Source organism: Chenopodium album, chromosome 12 (genome assembly GCF_948465745.1).
Source record: "Chenopodium album chromosome 12, dcCheAlbu1.1, whole genome shotgun sequence".
Taxonomy (NCBI): Eukaryota; Viridiplantae; Streptophyta; class Magnoliopsida; order Caryophyllales; family Amaranthaceae; genus Chenopodium; species Chenopodium album.
In genome coordinates, this window is record NC_137845.1 from 10602118 (window position 1) to 10615047 (window position 12930).

The following is a 12930-nucleotide window of genomic DNA, read 5'->3' on the forward strand; positions in this document are numbered from 1 at the left end:
AGAGATTGAGAGATACAAACTTTGTGATTGATTTAACATGGTATCAAGAGCATAGATTTGATCCAAACAAAATTTTCAAATAAAACATGTAAATATTTCAAATTAACGTTGAAAATTTGAAAACATAACATTACATTATGTCTTTTTCAAATAAAACTTGTAAATATTTCAAATTATATAAACAAAAAGAAAATATCTCACCTTATAAATGTTAGAGATTACTTCTACAGTTCTTCTATTATCAAATAATTTTGGAATAAAATCTAATTTAGTTTTATAAAGTGAAAAGATCGATGTTCCTCCGACTCATATTTACATTTAAGTTTTGGCTACCTCTCAATCCCTCACCTAATAAGGATGGAAAGGTGCTTTTATGGATACGCCAATCCATCAAGATATTGACTCCTTTTTAAAACTCTGTAACAAGTTTTCTGATTTTTTTACTGTAAAATAAATTAGATTACGATTTTATGAGAAGACATTTTTAATTATCCTTGTATTTTGCTTTATAAAAAATGGAGGAAAAAATTGGCAAAGGGAAATACTAAGCGGTGGGTCCCTAGGTGGACTGTGTAAACAGTAAAGGGATGTTTATTTTTGGGCCTATGTGCTTGTTGTTGGATTGGTGGTGGTACCATGCAATTTGTGGGCTGCCATTATTGGTCCTTGTTTCAATCTAGCTGTAGACCCATAGCTCTAGTATCTTTTTTTTCCCCAAATCACATGATGAACGGAAGGATTAATAAAAGATAATCCAAAAATTGAGATTAATTTAGACGGATTAGTAAAAGTTAGGACTAATCATGACAATTTTTCCTTTAAACTTTTCATATTGCATAGTATATAGTATGACTTTTAAAAACAAAAAACTGAAAATTACAGTAATACTGAATAGACAAGCTTCTATTTATAACCAAATTCATTATTAAGATTCTAGAATTTTTGGGTTCACTTAACGCCTTAGGCGCTCGTTAGCAAGTTCAAATTTACAAATATAATATCCACATTGTAAATAGACAACTATCAAGAGAAAGATCTTCACCAATGTCAATTGAAATCCATGTCAACTTGTCAAGCCTGCAAGTTTGATACAGAGTAAGACAATATCTACAGAGTACATATCATGGGAAATGCACAAGTTCTTGAAATTTAGCAACAACTTCTATCCAGATTCATGGATAAAAACTTCTTTAAAAGTTGCAATGCCTCCACAGTCCACAGTGTTAATGAAAAAATGGCTTTATATTAGGAAATCTATCAGATGATATTCAATTCTTTACTTCAAAACTTAATGAATTGCGTGATTTTAAGTTTTACGGAAAAATGATCTTTTAACACTACTTAAAAATCAGAAGGGTGGCTTCTGATAACCTGATGGACTTTCCGAGGGTTTCAGTGAGAAATATAAGATATGCAGAAACTCGCAACAGGAACAACGAACAACAGCATCATGCGAAGTAGAACCATAGAAGATGAAGGCAAGCAGTAGTAATAGCAGCTACAAGAGATGTGTAGGGTTCTCACTTCAATGTTGTAATAAGAGCGTGCTAGACTGCTAGGCAGTTGGCTGCAACATTATTGGCAGAAAACCTCATCTCCTACTAAATATATCTGTCATCTACCAGAGTTAAGATAATATCGTAGTAGCACATTGAATTTACAAAACTCTTATTAAACCTAAAATCACAAGTATATATTAGCCTCAGTGATGAGTTTAAAAAACAGTTTCAACAATAATGAAAGACTTGCCTAGAATCAAATCCTAAGCCTTCAATATCTTCTACATGTTTTCTGCTTTTCTATAGGAATGTCACGAACGTAAACTAGCCACTGCAGAACCTTGAACAACCAGCTTCATAATTAAGAAGGTCTAGAAAGACAAACCCTGTCACCTAATTGCATATAATACAAGGGGAGAAAAAAAAAAAAAACGAAGATGCAGCTTAGATCAATTTCCATGTGCTAGTAGAAGGTTTGTGTCCTGTCAAATTGAGTGCCAACTTCTCACTCACTACCTTTAAACCAAAGGGGTTTCAGAGGGAACACAACACTAATACAGGCATTTCCTTGCTAAGGAAAACATTTAAGATGCCACATTCTCAAAATTTGATATTCTTTTTATAGGCTTGCACAAGTATCCCCCCACTTTAGAAGTTTTCCATAAAGGAAACTTTACCGTCTACACTTAGCAGACAATTAGACCCAAACTTTACCGTCTACACCAAGAACGACGAGTAAATGAAATTTTAATCTCAATTGCTCAATAACATGAGTAACTCCAAATCGCAAACCATCAGCATTCAACAGTAGCAATAATTCAAATTATTTGCAATTGTATGATAAAATAAGTAAGGGTTCGTTTAGCATCGCTGTGGTTTTCTGTTCTTCGGTTTTTTGTTTTTCAAAATAATATGATATATGTCAAAATTAGTTAAACTCGTTAAAATCATGATAATTTTGAAAACTGACAACAAAAAAGTGGAAACTCTTTTTTCTTGTTTTCTCTTTTTGGTTTTTTGTTTTCAAAAAAGTAGAAAACTGATAACAAAAAATAATGTCAAACAAGCTCTAACTAACCAGTTTCCTGATTGACCATGGCTAATGGTTTCAGACTCGTAATCTTTTTTTAATCTCACAACCACCAGCTTTCAAATTTCTTTCAATGGTGGGAAAGTAGCGCACTTCAAATTGCTTTTACACCTGAAAGAAAAGGCGGTATAAATGTAAATTCATCAAGTGAAATCGAGAAACCAAATTCACCAGAAATTTCCGGAATTACTGATAAAAACTCAAATACAACTGGATATCAAAGATTTAAGCGTGCTGTATATATTAACATGAGTTTTACATAAAATCAGTATATAGCATTAGCATGTATTAGGAAAACATATGAAAAACATGGACTATGCACAAGAAAATACTTGCCTGAATCAGCATCATTATTTCTAATATTGGGGTTGTAAATTCCGATTGATGATCCGTCAAATTCATAGCAGGATGTCCGAATAAAGACTTCTCTCACCTTCCATTATTCATAACTGATGTTTGGGAAAGAGGAATCGCCACCCAGCACCAACCGCCATAAGAGGAGGTATTATTGATGGGTTGAACATGGGCGTGTGCAATGGGGCAGCCCCCCATTAAAAAGCCCTGACCTGACTCTGACCCATTGAGGATAGGTCTTTTCTATTTCTTTTTTTTTCCCTTTTCTTTTAGTAATTATGGACATAGTGAAATGCACAAGTAATTATTGATAATTTAATAGATTCTGCTGCAATACAGAAAATTGGAAAAGGTAGCCATTAATCTGAGCTAGAACTTTTCCTTGTACAATTCAAAAGAACAATTCTTGTGATTAAAAAAAAAAAAAAAAAAAAAAAAAAAAAAAAAGATCATCATTTTAAGGATGCAAGGATGATATACACGAGAAATATCTCAAGCAGTGTAGTTTTGATCAGTACAAAATTTGAATCACCAGTTTTTTTTTTCTGAGTTCAAATGTGCATTGAGATCATGATCTGTACCTCTGTTTAAGAACTACTATATGGAACTCAAAATTCCAACTGCCCTATAGAGGCATAATGAAATAGGAAAACCTCTTCTGAAGGGCACATTGATGCAGTAGGACAAATGAGAGAAAAAAAACTCAACTTTCTAGATCACCCTGCTGTATATTTCCATTCAAATAAATCTCTTCTTATTGCAGCCTGTAAAACTTATGGCGATGAAGTCTAGCTTGTCTTGCCAGATATGAGGCCAAATGAAGCTCGAGAAAAATTGGCCGAGTGATTCCTTGATTGAAAATATCACCCTTAATAATTGTTCATGCTGGGAAGGCTTTCTAAAAACAATGCCCTGGCCTTTGCATCAGTTGAAAAATGACCTAGAACAGCAATTGTAGCTGTACTGCTTCCAAACTTCTCAATACCCCGAGAAATCATGCACATATGGCTAGCCTCTGCAACAACTATCACGTCCCCGCCAAGAAGAGGTGCAACTGTTTCAGCAACCTGTCTAGTGAACCTCTCCTGCACCTGCAGCTTGAATCCATAAAAGTGCACAATTGACTGAAGAAGGGACTTCCCAATGGGATGTACCCCTTCAGCAGAAGAGTAACCTATATGCACTACTCCATGAAATGGAAGTAAATGATGTTCACATTGTGACCAAAAGGGCAAATTCAGCTCAGAATGGATCTGCCTGCTTAAAATTGAAGTGCCATTTGATTTCTGAGGTCCTGCTTTATTACAAACAAATGAGTTCAGCTTCATATCCATATTACAGTTCTGAAAATTCATCAGCCAGTTCAAGAAATGAGCGGGAGTGCAAGCAAGCTCTTTCCTTAATGGATCTTCACCCAAGGATCTGATAATGGAAGTGACTGCACTAACCATACTAAGAGGGTGTGCCTTTCCAACACTGGATGAAATTTTATTCAATGTGGAAGCTTGAGACGGGCACCAATGATTACTCGAGTTTCTCTTTTGAATTTTATCAGCAATTGAGCTTCGAAATTTCAAAAGACTAAATAACTCACCCCAAATATTAGCATCTTCATCTTCAAAAACTCCAGATCCTGAGGATACCAGCACTTTTATCCACCCTTCAGTTGATGAGTCCAGGAACATAGACTCTAAAGCGGGAAAATGTATGTGATGACACTGAAGAATCACAGCAATACCAGCTGACTTTAAGGAATCTTGCAACGCTGAACACATGTCATCAGCTAGCCGTTGGGGATCCTGGAGGCGCTTAGCAAAAACATCAGCAACCCGAGAAAGCTTGCTAAGGCCAACAACTCTCTGCCCAGATGGAACATAGCCCACATGACATTTCACCTGGAATGGTAGCAAGCACGACTCACAATATGAAAAGAGGTCAAGATCGCGAACAATAACAAGACCCCCTGCTCCTCCAGCATGGCCAATTCTATTATTGTCTAGACCTGCTTCTGGAAAAATAGCACCTTCTATAATGTCTTTTGCGTTCCGTTTGTACCCTGGAAAAGTAAGAACTATATCAGCACATCTTATAATAATTCATCAAAAAGCATCAACTATCAACTGTGAACGACATAGACTACTTAATGGACTGGGCTCATCAATATATGTCTAAAACAACGTATGTGTCATCAAGATAAATTTCTAACACAGTGGACTGCAAAATTGAGTATAGAAGACTAGGAATCTAAAACTAGATATCTTAACATCCAAAAAGTCTATTTCAAACATTCATATATGCCCTTTCAAGTTATCAATTACAGCCTGAAATTGACAAGTTGATAACAATCATATCGCTACCACATAGCTTTCAATTATCAACTTCTTAAGCAACAAATAATGAATCTTGGCAGTTACTCTTTAGGCTTATAAAGTAAGACAACAAACAGATCACGACAAACTCGATATGCAAATAACTGAATAGGTGAACATCATACATTCTCCATCCACTCAAAAACGTATCTTCATAAGATCTGTAGTTCCCAATAATGGCTAAAGGAGAAGGATTATAGTGTAGGGTTTTTCATCATTCGTTCCACCTTCCACTCAAAATCATTATAATCTAGAGGAAAAGCACAGGGTTCTTCACACGCAATCCACCTCAGTCCCAGGATTATCTATTACCAAAATTGATACAATAACTACTAAAGCTACAAGCATAAATTGATACAATAGCTACTAGAGCTACAAGCATAAATCTAGGAAAAGACATAAATTACTAACTGCAGGTTCTTCACACGCCTTATTTTCTTCTTAAAGGGCTGACTTAAAAATATATCTTATTCTCATGATCCCATTGACCGAATACAGCTCTTTTACGGCTTGTTTGGTAGATGGCAATAAGACTGCATAGTGTAATTTAACAGTTTTTTTAATCTTAAAATCCATGGTAATGCAATCACATTACCAAACTTGTATGTTCTCTATAAATTATCATGACCCCTCAACTGCTAGTGAAAATTAATGGTTAAAAAGATATACTTTGGGGTGAACTAGGATTACCAAGGGTATTGATCGACATAGGATTCTAATTATAAATTCACATAGACATTCATTCTTATTTAAGTGTCTAATTCTCTTCTCCATTTCAACAAATAAGACAATCATTGGAAACAAAAATAAAGATACCATTATTAAGAATTGAAAGAACATTATCCAATGCTCTATTTACAAGGTTATGTAAAAAAAAAAAGGTTGCAAGAAGAGAAACAGAAAAACATAGCAAAATAATTTCCTAACTTCACACTTTCCACTTTCCCTCTTTTGGCTATACTATATCTATCATCTATCAACATTCTTTAATCCACCTATTCTTTGACAATAATATAAATCAAATCTAGTAAAACAAGAACTATACTTTATATGAGCTTCTTTTTCCTCATTAAATTCAGAGCTTAAGCATACAACATGTAACAGCTCCCAATTACATACTCCTATAGAGCCCTACAAAAAAAATGTTACAACCATAATAGTCACACTCACAAATAATTTTTTTAATAGGATGATCAGAAAAAGTTGTCACGCTTTCTAATAACATCAAATGATTTTCTAACATACTTTAAGTCTATGTTTCGATAAAATCATATCATATTCTTATTTATTAGAGGTCGAGACAATGTGACAACTATATTCCAACAGTTTAAACAACTATATTCCAACAGTTTAAACATCAAAGCTGAATCAACAATCACCTGTAGTAGCGTGTCGAAGCGCTTTCGCAACACGAAGCGGAGTCTTTTTAATCCCTTCCCTATTGATATCTTCACCCAAACCTTGCAGCAAAACTCTAACAGCAGCCTGAATTTCTGGTTCTTCTTCTTCAACACCCAAGTTCAAAGTATTTTCAAGTTCCACATCAAAATGACCCTCATCTAAAGCGCCCATTGAAAAACAACAACAAACCCAGAAAATATATAATCTTTTTGCACCAAAATCCTAACAAATAACAGCCAAAACAAAATCTGATTGATACCCAGATGAGAAAAGGCACAGATTCAAACAAATCAATCAGAAATCAGATAAAAGCAGTGCAAAATCTTAGCCCCAGATGAATAAAATTAAGGAATAATGAATCAGAAAGGTGTTGTATGATTCAATATTCATGAAAGAAAAAGACAAACATGCACCCTATCTCTCGAAAAGCACGCTTATGGAGAGAGAGGGAGATGGTTAAGATGTGGAGAAGGCGAAAAGAGGAATGAGCTTGGGGCGCAGGCTCAGTTGGGGTGGAAGCAGTATTTTATAGGGTTATTTTGGCTGTGTCTCACTATGTGGGGCTACCTTAAATTGGTACTAGATCTTGAAATTTTTATGGACTTTTTTTCCCAATTATTAAATTATTGGTAAATTACTCAATTTTGCTTTAATAAATTTCTGAAAACCAAGCTAGGTTGAATTTTTTTTTTTTTTTTCCTGTGGGATTGTTTGGTACGTGACTAATGTGAGAGTTTAGGGTGGGAATCGGATTTTTAATCTCGTGGAGGAAAATTTCATATTCGTTTTGTTGGGTTTGAGAATAAAGATGGGGAATGAGAATGGAATTATATCCCTCTAATTCCCAATATAATATTACCAACGGGGTAAGTACGGAGTATTAAGGGTGGGAATTGAGAAAAGGTGGGATAAGACAAAAATGCCATTAATGATTAGGTAAGAAGAGAAATAAAAATAGGGTTATTTTTGTAAATTTATAATAGATTCCATACATATTACTCTGTACTATTTATATTCAAAAAGAGGATTGATCTTATTTTTATGAACTTCCAATTAGGGGTGAACATGGTTTGGTTTGGTGCGGTTTGAGTCCAAACGAAACCAAACCGCAAAATGCGGTTTGGTAAATTTTTCAAACCAAACCAAACCATATTAGTATTGAAACCAAACCATAATAATACGGTTTGGTGCGGTTTGGTTTGCGGTTTATGATGTGATGATATTTTTTCCTCAAATATTGTCAAATAATATTTTATTAATTTATAATAAAGTTTTAAAAAGTAGCCCAAACGGATTAAATTGTACTACAAAGTTACAATAAAAATAACAATCAACTAATCAAGTGCTAATACATAATAAAAATAATACATAACAATAAAAAATATTTATATGGATTACTATAAAGTTACAGTAAAAATAACAATAAACTAATCAAGTGCTAATACATAATAAAAATAATACATAACAATAAAAAATATTCATACGGAGTACTACATTATAGTCATTAATTATATAGTATTGACCATATAGTTTTTATTTATTATTCATGGTTTTTTTATTTATTCTTTAATTTTTTTTTTACTATATAATAAGTAATTTTTTATTTAAAAATTATATAAATTTTATAATACGGTTTATTGGTTTACGGTTTGGTTTGGTTTATAATTTTTGCAAAACCAAACCAAACCATAAACCATATTTATAAAAAATCGAGACCAAACCGTAAACCAAACCAAACCGCTAAAATACGGTTTGGTCTGGTTTGGTTACGGTCCAGACCAAACTGTGTACAGCCCTACTTCCAATAACATGTTTCGTTATTATTCTCACTCCTCCCAACGTCTATTCCCCAAATTCCTATTTTCACTCACCAAACACCCCATGTAGGTAAGATGAAGGGGGCTCACATGGATGAAACCCCTTATGGGTTAACCCGGCCCATGTTAACGGGTTAGAAAATTTGGATGAGTTGGGAGAGGTAAGGAAATCTCATCCCACAAATTGTTATTAGTGGCTTGGAGATTGAACCTCACTTCTTTCCATTAGGCCAAATTATTTGAAATGATTCGATATAAAGTGTAGTAGAAAATGTCTAATCGTTGCAAATCTTTTAAAACGGAAGTAGTAATACATTTAATTAGGGCAAATTTGGCCTCAGTAGCACCAACTATAGGATTCAGAAAATAGCAGAATCTTAATCTGGTGCATTCTATATCACAAACTATTAAGTTTGGTGCATAAAATGTTATAGATGAGATTGAAAAGAGTAATATTTTTTTTATCAATTCTCACCCTTTTTTAATTTTTCCACAAATTATTTAGTTACTTTATGATACCTAGCACGTTCTCTATAATTACTTTTCTTTAATATATTTTGTAATTTATATGAAATTTATGTCAAAAAAAATAAAATAGCAAAATTTAAATATTTATGTGAAATTTATGTCAAAAAATTTAAATAGCAAAAAAAAAAAAAAATTGTTGTTAGAGAATAAGAGATCACAAGAAATAATGTGTAGGATTAAGCTGCAAGCATTTATCATTTTTGAAATGGTATGTACAAAATGAAATCAATTTACATGTTAATTTTACAGAGTAATATTTCATCATTTTATTATTTGATTTTGAATGTAAAACGAATACAATTTACATGTTATTAATTTTATTCTTCTGTTTCTCTAACTCATACGTCCATTAAAAGAAATTGTATGCCAAAATTTTTTATTTTGGTACTTTTTATCTCAATCTTTTGTATTGCCTTAGGTTTATAGGATGTGCCTATAATTTATATTTCTCATTCGTGATATTCAGATAATACGGTTTCAATTACACTTAAGAGTAAGTGCTTATGATTTACATTTCTCATTTATACTATGAAGGTAATAAGTTTTTATTATTCTCATCTCTTACATTGAAGGTAATATTTTTTAAGTGGCACATTACACATTTAACTGATTTGGGGGCATTGTCCGGGCCAATAACTGGTTTGTTAAACATATTAAATAAATAAAAAATATACTTTTTCGGTACAAATTTCGATCTCCGATATCATTTATGACATTTTCTGCACCAAATAAACTTAATAGTTTGTGATGTAGAGTGCACCAGATTAAGGTTGTGCTATTCTCTGCACCCAACCTATAGTTGGTGCTATTGAGGCCAATTTTGCCTTTAATTAGTCAAATTTGCTAATACAATATTGGTAGTGTGACAGGTTTAGAAGGAGATGTATCCTGCAGATTTCTCATCTAGATGAGGATGGTTAAAGGTTTAGGGCCTGTTTTGATTTACTGAACTGTATAGAACTGAAATAAATATTTTATGAGAGAAGAAAATTAGGAAGTGAACTAAACTGAAGTAATTGGAGTTAAACTAAACTGAACTGAAATTAAGCTGAAGAGAACAGGAGTGCGTGATAGGATGGAGATGTGTATAAAAATTGTATCCATCATAGTTGTGAGGTAAGCGTGAATTTTAGGGTGCACTTACTTATACTTGTCCTTAGAGGTGGGAATGGGTTGTGCTGACCCGCGGGCGGCACGGGCCTGACACTAGATTGGCCCGGCACGACACGGTGACCGAGGAGTGGGTCATGGGCCGTGTCGTGAACACGATTTCAAGAATCCGGCACGAACCTGCGAGCTGCACGGTAGTTTGGCCCGCCAAGTACGGCCATAAAATAACATAACTAATAATTAAAAAAAATAATAAATAGAACAATAATAATATAATATTAAAAAAAACATAAACATAAATTAATAAAGTTATTTAAATAGTATATCCATTTTAAAAATTGTTCAAAAAAATAAAAAAAATATGGACGGCCTGGTGCCCGACACGACACGCCACGCACTTAGCCGTGCTGTGCCGTGGGCTGGGGTGTGCTAAATGGTGGCCCGTCACGGCACGACATGAGCCACCACCAGGCACGACCCGTGGCGGCCCAGCACGACACGTTGCCTACCTCTACTTGCCCCCGTCTGTACCCGCCCACCATGGCCTGATAAGCGAGGTGAATCTTATAGCGGGTAATAGGTCGTGGAGTAGCTAACATGAGTATTAGATGGGGGTGGATTTTTCTAAGGTAGGAAGCAATTGAATCAACACTTCATATTATCATTTGTATCAAAATTTTATAAGACATATGGAGTAACCAGTACATATCATATTATGTAACTATATTAGTTTGGAAAAATTGATTTTAATAATCCCAACTTTCATCGATTTTCTTTTGATAATCCCAACTTTAAGGTGCGTTTTCTTCTATTGGGCCCGATCGGTCAACAAATGGTCAATAACTTATTACACTAGGTTACTTAGGCACATGTCAACATGTGATTAAAAAAAAAAAAAAAAAAAAAAAAAAAAAAAATTCAACAAAATAATATCAAAAAAATTAAAACCACTCCCATCGTCAGCGCCACCCCTCCCCAGCCCCTACATCCAAAAGCACCCCGTCCCTCATCGCACACCAACCCCCCTCCCCTAGCCCCACCTAAAACCCAACCCCAGCCACCTGAAACTACCTTGAAAACAAACCTAGGTTCAAATGTGGTGGTTTCGTGGGAAGGGGGTGGGGCTACGGTGATTTTGGCAAAAGGGATGGAATGAGTCGAAAGTTTTCAGTGGAGGAGGGTGGGGCTACGGTGGTTTCGAGGGAAAGGAGGGGTGAAATGGTGGTATTGGGGGAAGGGGATGGGGTAATTTCGAGGGAAGGGGGTGGTTTTTCGATGGTTTCTGATGGAGCTGAGGAGGGAGGGGGAGTAGGGTTGCGGTGGTGGGTGGTTAGCTTTTATTTCTTTTATTGTTTTTTTAAAAAGAAAAAATTACTTGGACCAATTAGCATGCGACATGTGGCAAAGTTTCTTTGTTTTACAAAAAATTTTAATTCTATCAATAGGTTGTCGGTCACCTAGCCTATTGAAAAAAAAATGCACCTTAAAGTTAGAATTATTATAGAATAATTGAAACTTAACATTATTAAGAAAATCGTCCAAAATTAGAATTATTAAATTTTTCTATTATTTTTACAATAGTAAAATCATATTATATATCTATATAACATTATGGAATTTGATCATTCATTTTCCTTCACAAATCAAAATTTTCATTGATATTCGAATTTCTTCAAAATAAAAATTCGTATCAATACTTACGATTTTACGAATTCAGAATTATCCTTATGAACACAAATTTATAAAAAGACAAAATTGCCGTTATGTGCGTTGGTGTACGTCTCATTGCCATATTTGCCAATGCTTTTTTTTTTTTTTTTTTTTTTTTTTTTTTTCTGTCGGGTTCTTAACTTCTTATCTCTCTTTTCGTTTCCCATTTTTATTTATTTTTAATTTATGAGGATACAAGTATTTTGTGGCATACTAGGAAAAAGACGGGTTAAGAAAAAACAAAATGTAAATAAGGCGAGCTATCCATCACACACTTGGAATTTGTTATATACACCCGGTGTACCGTATACCCATAAGTGCATTGTTCTCATTTTTTATGATTATTTTTTATTTAGTCATTAAATGAAAAGTAAAAACTAATCTTGAATTAATTGGGTATACGGTACACCTGGGATTATATACCAATCTCTCATCACACACGCATCATATATACAATCGCATATATACACATGATTATGTCATACTTTCTTAATCATTTTAATTAGTCACATTAATAATTTGATTTATTGTCAATATGGCTATTAATTTTGGATAAAAAGATTATCAATCAACTAAATATATACTCCCTCTGTTTTTAAATACTTGCTTTATTTCTCTATGTGCGGTATTTTAACAGAAATTAGATAAAGTAATAAAATATGAAGGTACTAAGATAGGTGGAAAAATATTGAGAAATTGGAGGAGAGGAAATATGAAACTAATAAAATATGATTAATTTTAAGTCTATTAGTTGAGAGAAATGAATCAAATATTTTAAAAACTTTGCAAATAAGGAAATAGAACAAGTAATTAAAAACGCCCGAAAATGAAAAGTGGATCAAATACTATGTAATTAAAAACGAAAGGAGTAGTAAGTGATATGTACTTATAAAATGATAAAAGTGGCCTAGGATAAAAGAACCTAATTTATTGGTATTTTAAGTCGTGGTCTACAATTAATGATAAAAATCAGAAAAGTAGCCCAATAAGACATACACTTAATGACCATTGACTATTGACAATTTGCCAAACGACAATAAAAAGAAGGAGAA

General features: G+C 33.7%; 1 protein-coding gene and 1 long non-coding RNA gene across 4 annotated transcripts; both read right to left on the minus strand.

Annotated features, from left to right (window-relative positions):
- Positions 1–912: 912 nt before the first annotated feature.
- On the minus strand, positions 913–3384 carry LOC145571944 (uncharacterized). Of its 3 annotated transcripts, none has more exons than XR_014096657.1 (3): positions 2926–3384; positions 1372–2700; positions 913–1077 (listed from the first exon to the last, which is right to left on the minus strand). It is a non-coding gene; the product is annotated as an uncharacterized LOC145571944 (long non-coding RNA). The 3 variants fall into 3 exon arrangements; XR_014096656.1 differs by having other exon boundaries at positions 2578–2700; positions 2926–3382; XR_014096658.1 differs by lacking the exon at positions 913–1077 and having other exon boundaries at positions 1102–1611; positions 2578–2700.
- An 84-nt stretch (positions 3385–3468) lies between these two features.
- LOC145571945 (GTP cyclohydrolase 1-like) lies at positions 3469–7168 on the minus strand. The gene is made up of 2 exons (XM_081630961.1): positions 6692–7168; positions 3469–4999 (listed from the first exon to the last, which is right to left on the minus strand). Exons 1-2 carry the CDS (start codon positions 6882–6884, stop codon positions 3813–3815), a joined length of 1380 nt encoding a protein of 459 aa, XP_081487087.1. The 5' UTR covers positions 6885–7168; the 3' UTR covers positions 3469–3812.
- Between the last annotated feature and the right edge of the window lie 5762 nt (positions 7169–12930).